Here is a 23,620-nt window from a genome sequence, read left to right as displayed (position 1 = left end):
TTGTAAAAGATCTCTGTTCATAGTTTAGTTGGATTTTAAAACTCTGTAGTTGGACAGTTTTATTTTGGACTGATGCTAAAATTCTTGCTGATTGTTTCTGTCGAGGTTTTGTACTTGACATCCGCCATTTTGGATGTGATAAGCTGTAGAGAGTGCGTCCAAAAAGAGAAACCAGAAAGAGAACCTGTTTTATTAATAACCTCTTGCAAATAGAAGAATATGAAAAAAACAACAACAAATAGGATAAAAACTTTAAATTACTTGAATTTTTAAAATCACCATCATCTGTTAACACAAATTTGATCATTTCAAATTTGTGTTTTCATTTTCTCTTCCCAGTTACTTCTTTCTCATTCTCTTCATTCTCCTTGTCACCTTACGTCTCACTCCTTAACTGAAGTTATAGTTCTAACATAAGAAGTCCCACCAACGTCCTTTATTTAATCTCTGTGTTGTCACAGTTATTATCATCAGATCAGACATGAGACCCAGACAACAACATAAGTTTACAAGCTAACATCATGTCAGCTAACATTAGACGATAGCATCATAAACTTTAAATTACTTTGCCTCTGATCAACTGTTTGATTACATTCTCACATCACAGGTTTATTTGCTAAGTGTGAGTCCGCCCACATTAGATCCACTTTTCAGCAGGTGGAATAATTTGTAGTACTGCTGTGTTTAGCAGCATGTTTTGCAAATTACTGCATTTTGTTTGACTTCCTTGTGAAATCCAACCCCCCCCCCCCCCAATAAAATTACATAAGGTATAAATAAAAGCCAAATAAAAGAAAGAAAAAATAAAATCCTCCTGGATCTCGGTAGCTCCAGGAACAGCTGGTCAGCTGACCTGAGACTGACACGGTGTGTGGAGATGAAGAAGCTCAGAGAGCTACAGCGGGGCAAGACTGTGAAAGCATTTAAAGACAAACGGCACAAATTTTAAAATGAACTCTAAAAGACACAGGCAGCCAGTGCAGGGAGGCCAGCACAGGGGTTATATGCTCTCTTTTACAAGTTCCTGTTAGGAGTCGTGCAGCCGCATTTTGAACCAGCTGCAGACGTGAGAGCAATGACTGACTGACCCCCACATAAAGTGCGTTATAGTCCAGGCGGGAAGAAATAAAAGCATGGATCACTGTTTCAAGGTGCTGCTTTGAAAGAAAAGATTTGCCAGTCGCCTTAAATGATGAAAACTGGACTTCACCACTGCTCTGATTTGGTTCTCCAATTTCAAATCACGTCCAACTTAAAACCAAGATCAGTAACAACAGGTTTAAAATAAACTTCCAGGGGTCCCAAATCTACAGAGGAGGACTCACAGGGACCACTGGGTCCAAACACCAACAACTCTGTTTTCTTTTTATTAAAATTTAAAAAGTTTAGAGCCAACCAAGCTTTAATGTCATCTAGGCATGTCATGAGGGGTTTTATGCAGATGCCACCCTTCTGCTTCAGTGGCAAATGAATTTGGCAGTCATCGGCATAACAATGAAATGCGATCCCATGCCTTCTAAAGATGGAACCCAGAGGCAATAAATACAGTAAAACGAGCAGTGGCCCTAAAATTGAACCCTGTGGGACGCCGCATGACAGAGGAGCAGAAGATGATTTGGAACCGAGAAGGCTGACAGAGAAAGTTCTGACAAATAAACCTAACCAATTGAGTGCAGTGCCACCAACAGTGTTGGGAAGGTTAGTTTTAAAATGTATTCCATTACAGATTACAGAATACATGCCCCAAAATGTATTCTGTAACGTATTCCATTACGTTATTCGATGAGAGTAACGTATTCTGAATACTTTGGATTACTTAACATATTATCATGCTGTTTACAACTACATGATGTTAGGTAATCTTACACGGATGGATTAAGTGGCAGAAACACACACGGGCACAGGATAGTTGTGATGTAAGTTTATATACCAGAATAGGGAATATTTACAAGGAAGGTGGCTATATACAGTGACAGATAAAAATGTGCCAGGAGAGTAACACCGAAGAGATGAGACGAAGCCGAGGTATGCAGATGACGCACCGGAGCTACCTGACAACGAGGAACAAAACAGAGTACCGTTGATAGCCGAAAGTTAAACAAAAGTGGACGGGGAGAGTTGGAGAGCTTACTTGAAACACAAACTACAGCTGCAGCAGTGATCACAGCCTGATGGAACGTAGCTCTCCATCGCGGATCCACAGTAGCCAACACCAAAAACAAGGCAGGCGAGCAAGCAGCGGAACAGGCTAAAACAAAAGAGAAGCAGGCAAAAAGTAAAACATGCAGCTCCACAGCGTGGAATCAGCAGATTCAGCTTGCACTAACACGTTACCACTTGTGACAGCAACAATACTCCGACACCAGACGTCCGTGACTCGGCTCCATAAAAGCGCTCACTGATGACGTCCGATGTGCCGCAGGTGTGCCGGAATGCCATCAAGCCCCGCCTCGCCTACCTATGCCAAAAAGGAAAACAAAACCCAAACAACAACAATACACCTACCCACCACCTCCTAACACATGAATGTACTATTGCTGTGATTTATTACTATTACTGAAGGTCCGCGGCTCCGAACCGTAGTAAAGGACCTCTGGCTAATACGTCGGGTTCGTGTCGGCTCGTAGCTGAAAACTAGCTTTACTTTGTTGTGTGGGTCAACTTTGCTAGTGAGAGACAGAGAGAGGCGTTGAAAGGCTGCTCCAACGGAACTTATTGTTTCGGAGGAAAACACGAACACGGTGTACAGTCGAGTCTTAATAGCTTACTTACAGCTGGGCTCATCAGGCTCTCTTCTTGGCTGAAGTGGTTATTATTGTATTTACATGCTTCCAGCTCCCGTTTCTGCTCGATGACAACTCGTACTTTTCCTTTTTCTCCCTCCTCGCGCTCACAGACCCATAACGGGTATGACGGTCCATTCTCCCTGCAACACGGACTACACTGCCCATGATGCTACATTCTTTAGAGCTATACCTGTAGCATACTGCCTGTTAGCTTAGCACAACAACAGCAACAACAAAAAGGCGCTCTCTCACCCAGGAAACGCGCAGAGAGAGAGAGAGCGTCACCCTGTAACCATGGCAACCGTAACGCTGCCGCCTGGAACAACAGAACGTAGCTGTCAAACAAAACCCAAACAGTCCTGACCCGCGACAAGATGAAACAGGAAAGTACCGTCATGTAATCCATTTATTTCAACAAAGTAACTGTATTCTGAATACCACCTTTTTAAACGGTAACTGTAACGGAATACAGTTACTCATATTTTGTATTTTAAATACGTAACGGCGGTACATGTATTCTGTTACTCCCCAACACTGGCCACCAATACCCATCACATCACTTAATTGAGGAATTAGAGTATTGTGGTCTTCGGTGTCAAAAGCAGCAGTTAGGTCAAGCAAGACAAGAACAACATGGTTACCAGAATCACATGCCAGAAGGATGTCATTAAAAACCCTTAATAATGCAGATTCATTGCTAGGAAGGGTTTTAAAACCTGACTGAAAAACCTCAACGATGCCGTTATCATCTAGTCATCTTTCAGTTGACTAAAAACAATTTTCTCTAAAACCTTGGAAACTAAAGGCAGCTTGGAAATAGGCCTATAATTAGCTAAAACGTTGTGATCAAGGCCAGGTTTCTTAGCCCTTTGAGGTCCTCACCAAGAAAAAAAGCAATGGAATTTTCTTTTTTGCATTTCTTATTGAGTTGGGTGAGTAATAACCACAATCATTTTTTTCAATAGACCCTGTAGTTTTTAAAATATTGATCTGTACCAAACGGTTGAGTGTCATGCAAATACAAGTACATTAGATAATACAGTTGAAAAAAATTAAATAAAGTGCCGAATTAAAATTAAATGAATAACAAAACCTATCCAGGGCATTGGATACAGTTTATTTCTAGCAGCATGCCGGTGAACATTGCTGTTTTCATTCCATCAAAGGACAGTATAATATCAAACAACAAAATCGTTTTTTCATCTGCAAATGTGAAAAATGTGCTACAGCACAAAATACTCACATTCAGGCCACTTCTGATTGAATGCTACTGTGCAAGATCATTTTTGTTTTTTTAAAAAAAGAGAAAAAAAAAACAGTGCAAATCAAGCACAACTGCTTGTGGTTTTGGTCATTGGGGTCTTAGGGTGTAGCATTTATTCTGTGGTCTTGGAGAGCTGGATCATGTTAATCAAATTAACACTTAATTTGATTTATCAACAGCAATGGATAAACAATGATTTTATAGCAAATAATCAACATTAATAACATTTAGGTTATGTTAGCATTAGCACCATGAAGGGACAAATCAACTGTTCGGCTGACCACTTTTTAAAAAAAAAAATTTAATATTTAATTTCACTTTTTTAATGCTGTCAGGTGACATACATCTGTTTAGTAAGTCCTCTAACACTATCATATATCAAAAATTATATCTTCTTATCTTAGTTTAATCAAAAACACTGAAAATATGTTGGATGTTTTTTTTTGTTTCTGACTTCCTGTTTGGGAGAGGTATAAGAAGAGCCAACTGTTTACATTCACAGCGCCTTCTGGTGGATTTTTTTGGCATTACAGATGTAAACCAGGCCATCTGTCAGCTCTTTTTTACTTCGGAAACATGGATTAAACAATTTCTCTTCCACGACGCAATCCGATAAAAACCGATCTCTTTATCCGTCGGCTTCCTGTGGCTGTCATGCGACTATTGCACTCAATAACACAACAGCTTCTTGCCATTCTTTGTGTGTCTTTTTATCGCTGTGTGACTGTTTTCATGTGAAAGCCTGCTTCCACTAGTACCGCTTGCCACTCGTTCCCAGAATCCTTTGCGCTTTTACCCTGGACTGACGTCACATTTTCAGTCTCTATAATGGCAGTTGTTGATGGATGTGGCTCTGATGCAGCCGTGGTAGCTGCTGATAATCACGATGCTATCAGGTACTGGCAAAAAGGAGGAAATCTGTCTTAGCAGTGTGTTTTTGTGGTCTTCTTTTGGAACTATTTCAGTGAGTTTTAGTCGGAGTGCGGTGAAACTTGGTGTTTGGAATCGGTGATAGCTCTGGGAGCTAACTAGCCTTTCTTTAGCCGGTTACATGAAGTCTGTATGGTTTTGTTTGTTTATGGACTTTTGGGCATTTATGTAACTACTCTTTTAATCATTGCTTGTTTCGTGTGTTTGGTGGTTGTAGAAATGTTTTCTATCAGACTTTAGCAGAGATTTCTGTGGATACCACACATGTCTTTTGCCCCCGGTACGGGAGCGTGGGGCTTATTAAAGTAAATTTGTAAGAATCAGCAATTTATTTAAGCTTTTCTCTCTTTTTCATTTTCTTTTGCTAACTGTGTTTAATAGGAACGTGGTCATTGAGAGCATCTCAGTCGGTGCTGCTGTTTCCTGTGTCTGTACAGAGTTTGATCTTCAGCACATGATGTTCGTCTGTCTCTGCATCTGTTTCTCTGACTGCAGCTGTGTTTGGAACATCCAATCCTCCAACACCTCAACTCTGCTGATCCTTACTTACTTATTTATACTTATTTTCCACCCTGATTTACGAATAAATTCTTTACAAATCCTACCATGTGAATTCATGGATTTTTTTTTTTCACATTCTGTCTCTCACAGTTGAAGTGTACCTCTGGTGCAAATTACTGACCTCTGTCATCATTTTAGGTGGGGGAACTTGCACAATCGGTGGCTGACTAAATACTTTTTTGGCCCACTGTAAAATCAAAATTCACGTTTTATGCAACTGAAGTGTTTCATTATGTAGGCTACAGAACATAATTCAGTTATAGACGATATATGAAACATGTATACTTACTGCATTTGAATCATTTAAACCATATGTGATATAAACACCTCCACGTGTGTTTGAAAAAACAAACGCTTTGATTTTGACACCCCAAGAAAATCTTCCTAGATCTGCACGTGTTCAGAGTAAGAGCCGAATAAACAGCAGCAGAAGCTGATTGATGAACAGCTGAATGACATATCAGCTGTAGCTGCAGCATCTGCACAGAGTTTGATTGGCTAACGCTGATTTGTTTGTTTTTTTAAACAGGACAGCAGAGAGAGAGAGGAGATGGAGAGTGCAGCAGATTGATGAGACAGTGAAGAAGAGGTGAGCATCTGACAGATCAGAGCCAGTTTAAAGGAGCCTCACAAGCTCACACATGACAGCTTCATCAACATGGAGCTCTGAGTGTTTATTAAAGGCTCATTGGACGCTCTGACACAGCTGACTGCAGCCTTTAGCTGTGAGCACACAGTGTCTCACATTTACATTCACTTCCCTGTCAAACTCAATAACTTTAAACAGCTGCTGTTATCAGGTGAAGATAGCAAAGCTTTCAGGGCTGAGCCCCAGTGTTTCAGGATAATGGCCCCAGAGACCACAGTCACATATGTGGGGAAGGATTTTAAGTTTAAAACTTCCTTTAAGCACTAACAGCAGAGACGCACAAAGTCGCAGACAGGGAACAAAGTATTTTAGGTTTGTATTGTCAGATTATTTAATCATTATACTGAACAAATATGTGAAAAAGTAAAAACCTCTATTATGACGAGGTTATCACTACATTCACATGTCGTCGATGTGTTCTTTCACACAGATCAGTTTCAGTGTGTGTGGCCCGTACACTAAACCATGACACAAATTCATATGATGTGACACCCAGACTGTGTTCACTGTTTCTTTTGGTAAAATCATCTTCTCGTGTTTTTATAGAAAGATGATGGAAGAACCTAAAGAACAGCCAGCCAAAGCAGCTCCATCAGCAGGTAGGAGATCAGTGCTTTGTATGATGAGACGTATGGATGTATAGACTTCAGGCAGATTCTTTTTTGTAACTGTGACAAGTACATAAAATTCACGAGTTGTAACCTGTCCTAATCTTTGCCTTAATCTTTCTGTGGGACATTAATATAACATGAGAACTTCCAGTCTAAGGAGTTTGGCAGAGAAACAACTGGACTTTTTTGTACTTTGAACCCACATATGAGGTTAAAACGATGCCACCTTAAAATGAAACTGAAGAAATATTGAAACTGAAACAAATGTATTGAAAGTGAAATGATAGTGAAAAAACATAAATATAGAAATTTAAAGAAAAAACTCACTGTTCATGTGGTTTTCACACTTACATCGTCTTTTTCCCACGTACAGTTATTTTTTCAGCTTCAATTAGTTGGCACTGCTTCGGCATCTGAGGGTGCGCTTGAGGGGCGGGGCTTCAGGGCCACATATATGAGCCACATATGTTTGCGCACATTATATTGCTGACCAGTGACTGTAGAAATCATGGACGACCTAATATCTGCAGCAGCCGCAGTCATGAAGAAACTTGCGTATCTCTGAACGGCACATAGAGCGGGGACGCTGAGAGGAGGTCCAGCGTTTACCGACTGTTTCAAACTGACAGACTCAGGTGTTCTTCAGTGTCTGCCTGACAGAAGGACCTGAGAGCCGCCACAATATTTTTGGTAAGTGAAAGGTGTTTGTAAGCTAATCTGTAGCTAACATCCTTAGCTAGCTAGCTAAGATGGGCACTCGGCTATCGGCAAAACTTGTTTTGTAAAGTTTGTTTAGCTAACCCGTGCAGGTGAACGAAATGAGCAGAAACGCACCGGGCTGCTCCGTCAGTAACTAACCACAGTTACTGTACTTTTATTATGAGTATTACACTGTAAGAGCAACAGGCTGCACTCTGCTGCAGCTCCTGTGCAGAGCTGATTATTCAATATGTGCAAACAGCAGCATGTTTTCACTCTTTTGCCACATCTGTAAGGATATTAACACATATTTTAAAAAAGGCTTGCACTTCAGTAACCCCTCATTAATCATTAATTACAGATTAAATAGCAAAGCCTAATATTTATGTACTCAAACCAAATACTTCTGCTTGGCAGCTTAAGTTAAAATGTGTGTTTCATTTTTCCTCGGATTACATTTTTAGCACTGACTCTGTGTATTGTTTTTACTAAGTTTGTTTCAAATATTCAGGTTAAATAAAACAGTCTGAATCATTCTTATTGAGGTAAGTTCACAAAGTTACATGTGCAGTACAGCTTACATCCTTTGAGAGGGAAAAAAGCATTAATATTTGTTATGATACCTCTGTATGTTGGTGACCACGGTGCAGCAGCAGACTGAACCAGGACTGAAACCTGCTCCGTCTGCTCATGTATGCAGATTCACATTCACAAAGCACCAACAACTCAAAGGTTAACATTATATTGGAAAATCTGTTGGTATATACGGCTTTAAAAAATAAACAGCTCGTATGTGAGCAGAGCTGAAGAACTAAAGAAATGTAAGAGAAGAACTTCAGATCCTGGGTGTGTGAGGACAGAAGGATCAGCTCTATTTCACATTTGAGATAAACTTTATATTTCAGTTTGTGATGGTTCAGTTCTCTTTGTGATTACAGGAGCTGCCCTCAGATTCAGACCTCAGCACCACCCAGTGACAGCAGACAGATCATCCAACATGTTCACATGTTAACTGCAGAATGAACTGATGCAAACAGTACAAAGGTTAAAGCACCACATGTGCTGTAGTGAAAGCTGCAGCTGTTTTATGGATAAAAACAAAGTCAAAAGGATTAATCACCCCTGTATCATATGAATGTTGGGTTTTTCTCTGTATCTGTTATTGTACGATCTACTGTACAATATAAAGCACCTTCAGGTGACTGTTGTTGTGATTTGGCGCTATATGAATAAAATTGAATTAAATTGAAATGTAACTGTGTCACAATATATCAGCATTAACAGGACCTCAGCTTGGTGTTTCACAAAGCTGCTGATCTCAGACCTGCACAGCTTCCGTTTTAAACACTGAATGTACTCAGCTGCATGAAGAGCACGTTTGAGTTTCTCTGACACAATTAAATAAAAACTGATGAAGGTCAAAGGTCGTCACTTGTATGTCGAACTACAGACTTGTCATCTGGAATTCTTTCACAGTTTTTTATTTTTGCCAATAGTGTGTTATTTACCATAAAGTGATTCAGAGTCATTTATACCAGAGTAACCAGAGAGGATCATATATTTTTAAATATATAACTACCCACAGGACTGAATATAATATCTCTAAGTAAAAGTCCAGAGACTCTGAGGATTATCCAAGTATTTATAACATTACACAAAGCAAAGTTCTCCATCACACAACGCTCAAAAAGAGATTTCTACGCCGAGTATGCATCATTCTCAGACTCCTCTCATACTGCCAATAAACTCTTCCAGCTCCTCCTCCCCTCCAGGAGGCGCTACAGGAGCCTTCAGACTAAAACCAGCAGGTTTAGGAACAGCTTCTTCCCCACAGCTGTCACCCTACTGAACTCAGTCCCCGCTGAGCCTTTCCATCCATACTCACCTAACCCTTCTACACTCCTCCTCCCAGTGACCATGATCCTTTCATTATCAACATTCACCACGTTGGTTACTGCTGTAGTTTTAGGACACTGACATGGTGTAGTCTCTGTTATAGTGCCTACACTGTTATAGTCTGTTCAGAGAGCTACGCTTCCACTACTGTAGATATTTTCATAGCACTCTGTAGATCTGTTTACCTCACAGTGCTTCATCTTTATATATGTATATTTGTTCATAGTATACCTGTATACTTGCCCGTCTGCAGAGGTGGGTAGTAACGAGTTACATTTACTCCGTTATATTTACTTGAGTAAGTTTTTGGAAAAAAAATTTACTTTTAAAGTACCCTTTTTGCACGATACTTTTTACTTTTACTTGAGTACATTTGTGAAGAAGAAACGGTACTTTTACTCTGCTACATTTCCAAAATTTGACTCGTTACTTTTTAAAAAATAATTAGTTTAACACATTAGATAACATGCCGCCAGTGGAGTTTCCGGTAACTTTTTTACCAATCAGATGTGGCCATGCAGTCACATGACCAGCTTGAAACTGTGGCGGGCCCAAGCGTTTCAAAGTAGCGGACACACGGAAAGAAGACACACATGAAAACATGGCAAAGCCAGTTGTCTACGCTAGAGCTGAAGAGGATGAACAGCATTTTCCTCACATACAAAGAATGTTTCGCTTAAAGGCAAGGCAAGGCAAATTTATTTGTATAGCACAATTCAACAACAAGGTGATTCAAAGTGCTTTACAGAGACATTAGAAACAAAAACAAATAAAAAGCATGATTTAAAATTGATTAAAACAAGCAAACAAACAAACAAACAAACAAAACAGTATATAAAATCAAAACATAAAATCAGAACAGTAGATAAAATCAGTAGTTAATGTAAGTTTTGAAATTTAAGCTTAAAAGTGTGGATTTGGTGCTTTATTCAAATGCAGCTGAGAACAGGTGAGTCTTCAACCTGGATTTAAATAAACTGTGTTTCAGCTGATCTGAGGCTTTCTGGGAGTTTGTTCCAGATATAAGGAGCATAAAAGCTGAATGCAGCTTCTCCGTGTCTGGTTCTGACTCTGGGAACTGATAAAAGACCGGATCCAGATGACCTGAGGGATCTGGAAGGTTCATACTGGGTCAGGAGGTCACTGATGTATTTTGGTCCTAAACCATTCAGAGCTTTATAGACCAGCATCAGAACTTTAAAGTCTATCCTCTGATGGACAGGCAGCCAGTGTAAAGACCTCAGAGCTGGACTGATGTGGTCCACTTTTTTGGTCTTAGTGAGGACTCGAGCAGCAGAGTTCTGAATGAGCTGTAGTTGTCTGACTGATTTTTTAGGTAGACCTGTAAAGATGCTGTTACAGTAATCAAGCCTACTAAAGATGAATGCATGGACTAGTTTTTCCAGGTCCTGTTGAGACATCAGATCTTTTATCCTTGAAATATTCTTGAGGTGATAGTAAGCTGACTTTGTTATTGTCTTAATGTGTTTTTCTAAGTTTAGGTCTGCATCCATCACTACACCCAAATTTCTCGCCTGGTTTGTGGTTTTTAGATGTATAGATTGAAGTTCTCTGGTGACCTGTAATCGTTTTTCTTTGGCGCCAAAGACTATTACCTCAGTTTTGTTTTTGTTTAGCTGGAGAAAATTGTACGGGGCCTTGGTCTCCTGGTGACATTGTGATATATATTTGTGTGTCATCTGCATAGCTACGACAGTTTATTTTGTTGTTCTTTATAATCTGTGCCAGTGGGAGCATGTAAATGTTAAACAGAAAGGGTCCCAAGATGGAACCTTGGGGAACTCCACATGTGATACTTGTCTGCTCAGATGTGAAGTTACCTGTTGATACAAAGTATTTCCTGTTTTCTACGTATGTTTTGAACCAGTTTAGTACAGTTCCTGAAAGACCTGCCCAGTTCTCCAGTCGTTTGAGTAATATGTTGTGGTCAACTGTATCAAATGCTGCACTGAGATCCAGTAAAACTAAGACTGACATTTTTCCACTGTCTATATTCAGACATATGTCATTAAACACTTTGGTCAGAGCGGTTTCAGTGCTGTGGTTCTGTCTAAAACCTGACTGGAAGGCATCGTAGTAGTTATTCTGTTTTAAGAAGTAACTGAGCTGTTGAGAAACTGCTTTTTCAATGATCTTACTTAAAAATGAGAGATTTGAGATCGGCCTGTAGTTGTTCATTTGTGTCTTGTCAAGATTGTCCTTTTTCAGTATAGGTTTGATTACAGCAGTTTTTAGTGATTCTGGAAACACACCTGATAATAAAGAAAAGTTGACGATCTGTAACAGGTCTGACTCTAAAGTCTTTGAGACCTTTTTGAAAAAACTTGTTGGCAGGACATCTAAACAGCAGGAGGAGGAGTTCAGTTGACCTAAGATGTCCTCCAGGTCTTTGCTGTTAATCGGGTGAAACTGTTTCATGGTGTTTAAACAGTTTTTTGGTGGACACAGTACATATCCTGGATCTGCTGTTGATGTACCAATTCCTTGTCTAATTTTTTGGATTTTTTCAGTGAAGAATTTGGCAAAGTCATTGCAGGCCATGGTCAAATGAAGTTCAGCTGCCACTGACACAGGAGGGTTCGTTAGCCTGTCAACTGTAGAAAATAAGACCCGAGCATTATGGCTGTTTTTAGTGATGATGTCAGAGAAGTAGGACCTCCTTGCACTCCTCAGTTGTAAATTAAAATTGTGAAGTTTCTCTTTATAGATGTCATAGTGAACCTGCTCAGCTTTCCTACACTCTCTTTTTTCATTTTTCACCAGTGTGGAGTTTCTCCATGGAGACTTTTTCCTTCCAGAGATAACCTTCACCTTAATGGGAGCAATAGTGTCCATTACATTTAACATGTTAGCATTGAAGCTATTGACGAGCTCATTGACTGACCCTCTGGACAGGTCAGGTGTTAATGGGAAGACCTGGTAAAAAATTGCACTACTGTGTTCAGTTATACACCGTTTTGTGATCACTGTTGTTGATATATTTGTGTGGGCTGAGATTTTACTTTCAAAGAAAACACAGTAATGATCAGACAGGCCCACATCAGACACAGTAACCTTTGAAATGCTCAGGCCTTTGGAGATCAGTAGGTCAAGAGTGTGTCCTCTATTATGTGTGGCCTCTGTTACATGCTGAGTCAGCCCAAAGTTGCCCAGAGTGTTACTCAGGTCTTTAGTCCCTTTGTCCTGAGGGTTGTCCACATGGATGTTAAAATCCCCAGCAATAATTACACAGTCAAAATCAACACAGATCACAGACAGCAGTTCACTGAGGTCATTAAAAAAGTCTGTGCAGTATTTGGGAGGCCTGTAAACATTAAGAAACACAACTTTGGATGGGGCCTTCAGCTGTAAAGCCACATATTCAAAATACTGAAAACTTCCAGGAGATAGCTGCTTACATTGAAATGATTCATTAAATAAGACAGCAACCCCTCCTCCTCTCCTGCTCACCCTGGCCTCACTGATAAAACTGTAGTTAGGAGGGGTCGTCTCGATGAGAACAGCTCCACTGTTACTTTGGTCCAACCAAGTTTCAGTTAAAAACATAAAATCAAGGCTGTGCTCAGTGATTAAATCATTAATTAAAAATGTTTTCCCAGCTAAAGATCTAACGTTTAATAAAGCCAACTTAAGTGTTTTAGAGGTATTACTTGTCCCCTCGTGTTTGGGAGCAGTCTGTGGCACACAAGGTATGTTTACTATGTTTAAAGATCTTTTAGAGTGCAGCTCTCTGTGTTTTGACCAGGCCACATGTCTCCTGTCACCTAAAAGTACAGAGATTTTAAAGCCTTCTAGTAAACAGGGTCCCAGCTTCTCCTGGGAAAAGTCACCACTGCCATAATCCTCGCAGCCCGGACCCTAAACACATCAGACTGTGGAGACAAAGCATGAAGGTGGTAAGGAGGAACTAAGGGGGGTGAGGCTGGGCAATGTGACTTCGATTGCTCTGATGAGGGCGGGGCTCGATGGCGAACCTTTGGCCGCTCTGGTGGGGGGTTTATGGGGGACAAAAAGGGATTGGGACGGGGGGTAGATCTGAGCCCAGCATTGACCCGCTCCATCATCTCCTCAGTGAATTTCAGGTGTGGGGAGGAGGGAGAAAGGGAGGGGGAGGAGGGTGATGGCCTGTCAGGGGTTTGGGGGACTGGGGAAGATCGTGGTCCCTGGTCCTGGTCGTTGGTGTTGTTGAGAGAATTGGAGGCAAATAGGGACCCCTCTTCTTGCCTCAGATGTCTCTCCTTTCTGAGGCTCTTCCCGGGTGGGGGCAGATGGAGCTCCTCCTCAAGGTTTCTGCTGGGCTTTGTCTGTTCTTGGAGTACTGTTTGTTCCTCTTTATGAGATAACTCCTCGTTTATCTCAGCCTTGGCACCAAGCACATATGGATGACGTATGGAATAAAACAAGTTGGAGGTGAACAGTTTCACCCCTGACTTGTTAAAATTAAATCCATTTGCTTTAAACAGATGCCTGCGTTCCCAAAAAATATTAAAGTTGTTGATAAAATGCACCGAGTGGTCAGTACATGCTGATATAAGCCATTTATTCAGTGTAAACAACCTGCTGAATCTCTCGTCTCCTCCTCTGACCGGCGGTACAGGTCCACTGATGAATACAGCTGCATTCAGAGAGTTTACAGTATTTAGTAATCCAGTAAAGTCCCGTTTCAGAACCTCCGACTGTTGTTTGGACACATCGTTTGACCCTGTATGCAGGACAATGTTTGTCACAGTTGGATATTCATCTGCAATTTGAAGAATTCTCTCCTTCAGGTTGTTGACCATATCGTTAGGAAAGCAGAGGACTTTAGTGTTCTTACCGCACATCCTTTGTACATCCTTTACGGCAGAGTCACCCACAATCAGAGTTTCAGGCCTAGCCTTTAGCTTTCCCTGTGGTCTTTTACTTTTCAACAGATTTTCAGACCTTACTTCGCTGCTTTTAGATGGATGGTTGTCCGATATAGATCCAGGGTCCTTTGATAGTGGAGCAAATCTGTTGTGCAGTTTCACATTCAGTTGTTTTGGAGGTTTGTTGTTAACCTTCCTATTCACTGTTGTCCAGTCCTGTTTCCTCTCGTATACAGGGGTAGAAGAGCTTCTCTGTCTCGTAGGAAGTGAAGGCCAGTCGGTTTCAGAGATTTCAGCTCGCTGTGCTCTGCCCGTGATACGTCCTCCGCCTTCCAGGAGACATGATTTATGTCTTGGTTTTGCACCAAGACAGTCCAAGGGGGGATTATCACTTGAGGATTTATAATAATGCACAGAGTCTACTTTCTTGGTCATGTTATCTGTGCTCCTTAGCTGTGTACTAGCTTGCTCATCGCCATTGTTTTGAATCAAAGGCAAGGTTGTTTCATTTCCACACAGTCCATTTACCTCCACGTTTACTTCTAAGCGATGAATTTTTGTCTCCAGTACTGCAATCTTCTGCAGGAGGCTGTGGTAGTCATCTGTGGAGAGGGAAGGCATCTTGTTGCTAGTTAGCCTAGCGGTTAGCACCTTTCCAGGCTATTGGGGCTGTTCGGTGCCCAGACACTGTAATCAGGCTTCAGCTGTGTCTAGGCCACAGACACACGGAGCGCTGAGGATAAGGTAACTATAAAAATGTTGCTGTTTCTGTTAAGAACACTTTAGTCCTAATGATCTATAAGTGTCCAGAAGCTATCGCAGGTAAGCTCATACGGAAAAAAGGGAAAAAAATCAGCATAAAAATCAATAAAAGAAGAAAAGCATTTAAGGAGCAAACAGATGACGCGTCCACACTCGCAAAAGATACCATTGGGCAAGGCTGGACTGGGACAAAAAATCGGCCCGGGCATTTTGACTAGAGACCGGCCCACCAGGATAAAGATTGAAATGTGACGTCATTCAGGGATAAAACCGCAAAGGATTCTGGGAACTTGTGGCAAGAGGTACTAGCGCACGCAGGCTTTCAATTGAACTCAGTTACACAGCGATAAAAAGAAACCCAAAAAATGGCAAGAAGCTGTTGTATTATTAACTGCAATAGCCGGTCGCATGACAGCCACGGGAAGCCGATGGGTAAAGAGATCGTTTTTTTTTTTTTATCGGATTACGTCGTTGAAGTGAAAATTTTTAAGCCATGTTTCCGAAGTAAGAGCCGACGGATGGTCTGGATATACCAAATATAACATCTCAGAACACTCCAGCTCACATGTTAGTCTGCTCCAAGCATTCCCACAAAGGTCAGAGTTTTGTAGTAGTTAATGCGTCATTTTTCTTAACATAATTAGTGATATAGGTTACAAGCAAGTCTGGCGCTGAACAGAAATTGCCGCGCTATGCTCCTTTGTTTATTGTGCATAAATAGTGAATTGTCCTGACACAATATTGCGTTTCGCTTCTGTTATAACCATGGTACACTGACAAAACCATATACTTTTATTCACAAGATAAAACAGTTGTTTTGTATCACTAATTGTCCATTGCGATTACAACATACAATATTATTGTCACTGCTACATTTCTGTAATGCTACTGTAACCGGTTTCTGCTTCATCCCGCTGCAACAGTTCGGCCCAGACTCCTCGACTCTGCGTTGTGTAGTGTTTTTAAAAAGACAAGGAGTCTCTGATCGATCGTTGCCACGGTGTATTATCAGTGCACAGGCTCGCCACACACCACTCCGCACAGCACACTACGGCAGAACATCTCATTAGCATTCCGCTTTAGCATGCAGTTTCACACATTAATAAACAAATGAAAAGTACATAAAACTGGTGTTGGACATGTGTCCACTAAGCACTTATTACACTCGGTGCTCGTCAGCTAATCAAACATGTTTTATGTGTCTGTACTACTTAGCTATATTGTGTGCGGAACAATACAACTCACCTCTCGTATGGCTACGGCAGACTGGCAGCGATTACTGCAGCCAGCCACACCAAGAGGGGGGGCGCTGTTTCCCCATTACACTGATATTTGTGGCAAGTGGAATAATACCACATAAACACTGTTACACTACCAGAAATTATTTCCACTACTAATTAATTACCGTTGAGCTCAAAGGTCCTATTAATAAACTGTTAATGAATGTGTATTTATGAAGACGATTTGTGAGACTGGTAAACTTATGATATGTACAATAGTCTTTCGTTCTACACGGTGCGTTTCAAGGTCCTGTCCGTCGGTAAACTGTACCTGGGCTTGTTGCAGTGACCTGAAGTTACTAAACTTCATGAGTGTATGCACTCACTCCAAGAAGCGTATAATTATAAATCTGAGCGTGGTGAAAGTTGGGCAGCACGCTGACGTCTTTTGTCCACTCTTTCACTCCTTTGATTTTTTCCTCGTATCTTTTCTTTGTCTTTTCGTCGAGTCTGTCTTTGTACGGACCGGCATTGTTCTCCTTTTGTTTTGTACATTCCTTTTTTGTGCGGCAAAGAAAAAAAAGAAGGTATTGGAACCGGAGAATGAACGTTTTGCGGTGCTGCAAATGTTTGCATTTGATGCGGTACTTGGATTGTTTTGCCACGAGTTCCCGGCATGCAATGCGCGAAAATCACGTGATTGCTAAACAAGGGGGAGGGTGCATCCAGCCTCCTCGGCTGTAATTGGTCCAGCCCAGAGTCGATCATGACCAATTGGCCAATCCAACACCTTTCATTATATATACCCTTCCTAAAAAAAAAAAAAAAAAAAAAAAAAAAAAAAAAATCCATCGGCCCATAAAAACAAAAAATCGCCAGCGGCCCACCGGGCAAATGCCCGGTATGCCCGATGGCCAGTCCAGCTATGCCATTGGGTAAAAGCAGCACAAAAGAGTAGCTATGTCTTCAGTGAGAGCCAAAACAAACCAACTTTTCAGCGTGAAACAACTCAGTTCATGTAACCTGAGGAAACTGTAAGTTTTCTCTAAATATCTTTTAGCTGTGGTTAGCTGGATGTCAGTCTTATGTTACAGACGCTGTGTCGAGCTTGAGCTGCGAGTCATATTTTCGGCGCTACATTGTAGTGAGATAAGTTTGTGGGTATTTTGTGCAGCTTCAGCTGTCCTTTTAACTGCTCGCTGGTTAGCTAGCATGAGCTATAAGCTAACAGCTAGCATTGTTAATGACGCTAGAGTTCCACGCACATGCAAACAGCTCGTCTCTACTGCTTTAACTGTTAAAACAGAAGACAATACTGCAGCTGACAGGGTTTATTATGTGAAACAGCAGCTTGTTTAGTTTAAACAGTCTGCATTAAGCTGGGCAAACACTGTGCGATTTTTTTTTTTCAGTCGCGTTATTCAGCTCCTGCTCAAACTGTACAATTAAATCGCAGAGGTTAGAAGTTCATAGGTCACGATGCAGGGTCTCACACTATATGGCCTGATGCTCTGATGCGACCCGAGTGCTCAAACTGTGCCTTCATAACATGAAGCTTATCATACAAAATCTGTCCCTCGCTCTCCCTCTCTCTGTCTTACAGACACACACACCATCAACTTTGCTAAATTACTAATGAAAAACATTGACCAGGCAGCTGTGATTGAGTAGCAATGTCCATCCAACTCTTTTCATGGTTGTTGTAGTCATAATAATTTTGTGAGGCCACATTGAAAAGTGTTGGATACAGAAGCGTAGTACGGAAGCGTAGAGCCGCCACCCAGGCAAAAGAAAAATAGAGCTATGTCACATTATAACGTGAAAAGTTTATTATTATAGTATACTATTGTTCTAACAATATTAGATATAGTTCTAACAATATACTTTTCATGTTTGTACAATATACTATCATTTAGGTACAATATACCTATTACAATATACATAATTCTCACGTTCGTACTTGCACTCGTTCTTATTTTAAACTTAATCTGGAATGCAGGATATGAATGACAAGATTTTGTTTTTCATATTTTTAATTATTTTTCAGTTTCAATTTTTTCTTCGGTTTCATTTTAAGCTGGCATCATTTTAACCCTACACACCCTAAAATTTAGTATTTGTTGATGAGATGTTGAAGTGTTAATTGAACAAAGTTAGAATACAGTGGAACCCCGACTTACGAAATTAATCCGTTCCCGAGGGTCTTTCGTAAGTCGAAAATTTTCTTAAGTCGAAACAGCCATTGCACCTTTTGAGTGAGGTGATGCTGAACGATAGGCTAATTGCTAACTAGAACAACAATATGTCGTTCAAGTGGAACAGCGAAGCACGAGTACGGAAGCCAAGGGGTTGTCACATGATTCGGAAGGCCTTGTGGGCATTGTAGGCTCAGCCAATCAGAGCCAGCGGATTTCGTTACACCGGCATTTTGCCGTACCATGGGCAGAAATATTGCCGTTCATTGCCTTCGTAACTTGAATTTTTTGTTAAATGGGGTATTCGTAAGTCGGGGTTCCACTGTATTTTTCACATGATTTCGACTGAGAAGCATGTTTATGTCTCTTTCTTCTTCCTGTAGAGGAGGAGCTTGCCAGGGTACGGTCAGCCTTTGTCTGGAGGGTAACAATAGAAATCCTTAAACTGCTCCTTGAGGCCCTTGTAAGTGATGGTATCTTAAATAAGTTGGAGGAAGAATCGATACTGGAGGGGAACCCACTCAGAGCAGACAAGGCACGCAGCTTGATCGACACAGTGAGGAAAAAAGGAGACAAAGCATGCAAGATAACAATCAAGCATCTTCAGATCAAAGATCCTTCTCTTTTCTCTCAGCTGCGTTTGAACTCTGATCCATCTGCTCAACAAGGTGAGGTCATGCATCAGATACCATGAATAAAAATGGTCACCTTGCAGTTTGTTGAGATGTGAAAGTGAAACCTCAGAATTCATTGTAAGAAAAAGGAGAGGGCAAGAACGTCATTCTACGACGAATGTTTGGATTTGTTACATGCCTGCAAATGTATTTTCTAAACTACATGGAGGAATTTTGATGATCATCATAAACCTGTGAAACTACTTAGATCTAATGTGAGCTGTATTTAATTAAACACAAGTGTTCTTTACTTTTAAAAACCATGCAAACTGATTGCCTTAAAAAAGAAAAGTCAGAGTGTTTCTCTAACAAGAGGACACTCTTTAAGCATCGGTCATTTGACTTAAATGTTTAATGAAAAAAATGCCACATTTATATATAATAAAGTAAAGCACATGTTTTGTGTGGCCAGAAACGGTTTACATTGTCTTTCGCCATTGTAATATATGAGAAGAATTAATGAATCTCTCTCAGATGCGTCTTTAAATAACATAGCAGTGGGGAACATTATGACACTTCAATGTTGTTTTTTTTGGTTACAAAGTTTGGAGAAGAGGCACAGAAAGCATAAACCTGTTTAGCCTGCACATGTTGGCATCAGGTACATATGAAAAGCTGCAAAGCAATGCAGATGTGGAGGTTCAAAAAATTTAATGTGGCTGTTTTCAGGAAATACATTTAGGAATTCCTGTAGCGCCTTTTTGATGAATTTCTGGAAGAATGAGTATATTAAAAACTAAAATGTATGATAGGCTCAACAAAGGGCAAAGTACATCACATAGCTCCTTGAGACCAGATTTGTACTTTTCCTTCTTTTTTCCTTTTTTTGATTCAGATGCTCTTCAGAAGTGTCAGCCTAAACTTAAGTCTGTCTTGAAGAAGAAGTTCCAGTGTGTGTTTGAGGGCATCGCTAAAGCAGGAAACCCAACCCTTCTGAATCAGATCTACACAGAGCTCTACATCACAGAGGGAGGGACTGCAGAGGTCAATGAGGAACATGAGGTCAGACAGATTGAAACAGCATCCAGGAAACCACACAGACCAGAAACAACCATCAGACAAGAAGACATCTTTAAAGACACACCCAAAAGACAATACCTGATCAGAATAGTGCTGACAAAGGGAGTGGCTGGCATTGGGAAAACAGTCTTAACACAGAAATACAGCCTGGACTGGGCTGAAGACAAAGCCAACCAGGACATCCAGTTCATATTTCCATTCACTTTCAGAGAGCTGAATGTGCTGAAAGAGGAAAAGTTCAGCTTGGTGGGACTTGTTCATCACTTCTTTACTGAAACCAAAGAAGCAGGAATCTGCAGCTTTGAAGACTTCCAGGTTGTGTTCATCTTTGATGGTCTGGATGAGTGTCGACTTCCTCTGGACTTCCACAAAACTACAATCCTAACTGACCCTAGAAAGTCCACCTCAGTGGATGTGCTGCTGATAAACCTCATCAGGGGGAAACTGCTTCCCTCTGCTCGCCTCTGGATAACCACACGACCTGCAGCAGCCAATCAGATCCCTCCTGACTGTGTCGGCATGGTGACAGAGGTCAGAGGGTTCACTGACCCACAGAAGGAGGAGTACTTCAGGAAGAGATTCAGAGATTCGGAGCAGGCCAGCAGCATCATCTCCCACATCAAGACATCACGAAGCCTCCACATCATGTGTCACATCCCAGTCTTCTGCTGGATCACTGCTACAGTTCTGGAGGATGTGCTGGAAACCAGAGAGGGAGGACAGCTGCCCAACACCCTGACTGAGATGTACATCCACTTCCTGGTGGTTCAGGCCAAAGTGAAGAAGGTCAAGTATGATGGAGGAGCTGAGACAGATCCACACTGGAGTCCAGAGAGCAGGAAGATGATGGAGTCTCTGGGAAAACTGGCTTTTGATCAGCTGCAGAAAGGAAACCTGATCTTCTATGAATCAGACCTGACAGAGTGTGGCATCGATATCAGAGCAGCCTCAGTGTACTCAGGAGTGTTCACACAGATCTTTAAAGAGGAGAGAAAACTGTACCAGAAGAAGGTGTTCTTCTTTGTTCATCTGAGTGTTCAGGAGTTTCTGGCTGCTCTTCATGTCCATCTGACCTTCATCAACTCTGGGCTCAATCTGATGGAACAACAACGAGCAAAATTATGGTCTAAATTATTTAAAAAGAAAAATAATTTAAAATCTCTCCACCAGAGTGCTGTGAACAAGGCCTTACAGAGTCCAAATGGACACCTGGACTTGTTCCTCCGCTTCCTCCTGGGTCTTTCACTGCAGACCAATCAGAGTCTCCTAGAAGGTCTGCTGAGACAGACAGGAAGTGGCTCACAGACCAATCAGGAAACAGTTCAGTACATCAAGAAGAAGCTCAGTGAGAATCTGTCTGCAGAGAAAAGCATCAATCTGTTCCACTGTCTGAATGAACTGAATGATCGTTCTCTAGTGGAGGAGATCCAACAGTCCCTGAGATCAGGACGTCTCTCCACAGATGAACTGTCTCCTGCTCAGTGGTCAGCTCTGGTCTTCATCTTACTGTCATCAGAAGAAGATCTGGATGTGTTTGACCTGAAGAAATACTCTGCTTCAGAGGAGGCTCTTCTGAGGCTGCTGCCAGTGGTCAAAGCCTCCAACAAAGCTCTGTGAGTACATTTGTACTCATGTCTTTACTTTTAACATCCAACTGTGTCAGTAATTTATTTCACCAGGTTTTCTGTCTTTGTATGAATTTGTAAAGTTTTGGGATTTCTCCAATACAACTGTGACCTCTTTGATGCCTCCAGAACTCGAGACGCTGGATTCACCATAAACTCTGATCATCACTGCTGCTGTTATGTTATCAGTCTTTGTTTAAACACTTAGGCTGCATGTGCCTAATGTTGTGATACTTTATATTCACATGCATGCTCCTAGATACATTTCTACTGCAGGTCTATTTTTAGTCACAAATGTTGGTGAAACACTTGCTTTTACATGCATGGTGGGTCCTGCATTAAAGAAAGCATTTGAATTACTCAGTGAATCCTGGCAGCCAGAGAAACATCCTTAGTTCCACTTTAAACTAAACTCTGCTTCGGTCTTCCACAGTGTGTTTGTTGTTTCTTTGTTGTTGTTGGCCTGCTCTCTCCTCTCACTCCAATCTGGTTGCAGCAGATGTTTGTCCCTCCCTGAACCTGCAGACTTGGGTGCAGCACCTCAGTTCATCTTCAGTCTGAAACCAGCTGTTGTAGCTATATCCCCTCAAGCACACCTTCCCTGGTCATCTCTGCTGTGGTTGCTATAAAATTTAATCTTGATTTTAAAAAAAGAACAAAAAAAGTAAACTAAAGTCAGACTTGATGCCATTTGTTGGCAGCATGGTGCCTGTTTGTCTTTGATGATAAACTGCAGCACAGTCTAAAGCAAACCTTCTGACTTTATTGACTTTATGCATGTATATATTCTTCCTGTTCACCTTGGACACACAACAGCTCTCTGTTTGTTGTGATTGGATCTAGAACAGCCAACATATCCTAATCTAGATGATTTCTAAGGTGGTATCTGGGAGGAAAAGTTAAAATCAGCTTGGATGGCCTGTACTGTATGATGGCCTTGTTTGCACCACATTGATAGCCATGCAGGGTGGTTCACTCCTTGTGCAAGAAGACCGAGGAGTGAGCCACCCTTGGTCAAAGCTTGGTCATTCAAGCTCACTGTTTTCCCCTTGTTGGTTGATGATAAGTATTTTTTTTACCTGACTTATAGTCGTCATTGTCTTCAAATTAACTCACACACTGCTGACTGCTGTAGCTTACCTGGCTGAGCAGGTGACCCATGTACTGAAAGTAAGAGTCGTGACTCCAGGGCCTGGTTTGAGTCTGCCCAAGACCATTTCCTGTGTGTTATTCTCCTCACTTCTCCCTCCCTTCCTGTCTTCTTTGTCCTATACAGTGAAGACAAAAGGCCTCGAGTTCTGAAAACTCTTCCTCTTCATCATCTTCCATCTCTCTCATCTAAAATCTCCAGTATTCTCTGAGTAGAGAATCTCTTCACAATCTTGAATGATTGATTGTGACGATGATGATGATGTACAAAGCATGATGATGATGTACAAAAATGATGATGTACAAAGCATGTCATACTGGATGGCTGCAACAACCAGAGTTTTACCTACCTTTGGTATTTCTTGACAGCATGAGCGTAATATTTACTGAACAGAGTCGTCTTCTGTAATCTTTTCAGATTCAGATTCAGAACACTGTATTTATTTTCAAGGGGCAATTAGGATACTGAGCTTTCCAACCGTACATACAATACACAAACATCACATTGGGGGGACGGGTCAGGCTAGGTAGCTGGCCGGTCAGCCGCTAGAGCAGCGACCCGGAACCGAACAGCAGAAAATGCACAACATCAGGAAAGATGAGGAGAAAAAAGAACTCCTCCCAGACTGAGCTCCAACAGGGAGATCAGTTTGAGAACAGAAAAAAAATGACCTTAGCGCAGAGCACATGAAAACTCTTAATGCGCCATAG

The 23,620-nt window shown here is 41.3% G+C and overlaps 2 protein-coding genes and 1 long non-coding RNA gene across 3 annotated transcripts in view; 1 reads left to right on the top strand and 2 right to left on the bottom strand.

Moving 5' to 3' along the window:
• The window catches only part of LOC146679796 (uncharacterized), a 188,780-nt gene that overhangs the window by 112,721 nt on the left and 52,439 nt on the right, over positions 1-23,620 (bottom strand). The window lies entirely within an intron of this gene.
• Positions 6,071-21,767, top strand: LOC146679800 (protein NLRC3-like). The gene is made up of 4 exons (XM_085450140.1): positions 6,071-6,130; positions 6,737-6,789; positions 18,825-19,109; positions 19,951-21,767. Exons 2-4 carry the CDS (start codon positions 6,741-6,743, stop codon positions 21,750-21,752), a joined length of 2,136 nt encoding a protein of 711 aa, XP_085306266.1. The 5' UTR covers positions 6,071-6,130; positions 6,737-6,740; the 3' UTR covers positions 21,753-21,767.
• On the bottom strand, positions 11,417-15,186 carry LOC146679801 (uncharacterized). The gene has a single exon (XM_085450322.1). The coding sequence runs from the start codon at positions 14,883-14,885 to the stop codon at positions 13,209-13,211; it is 1,677 nt and encodes a 558-aa protein (XP_085306448.1). The 5' UTR covers positions 14,886-15,186; the 3' UTR covers positions 11,417-13,208.

Source organism: Copadichromis virginalis, unplaced genomic scaffold (assembly GCF_057382275.1).
Source record: "Copadichromis virginalis isolate Kocher_CV1m ecotype Utaka unplaced genomic scaffold, C_Virginalis_male_GT1.1 unmapped_scaffold_1, whole genome shotgun sequence".
NCBI classification, from domain to species: Eukaryota; Metazoa; Chordata; class Actinopteri; order Cichliformes; family Cichlidae; genus Copadichromis; species Copadichromis virginalis.
This window is presented reverse-complemented; position numbering and strand designations above follow the sequence as displayed.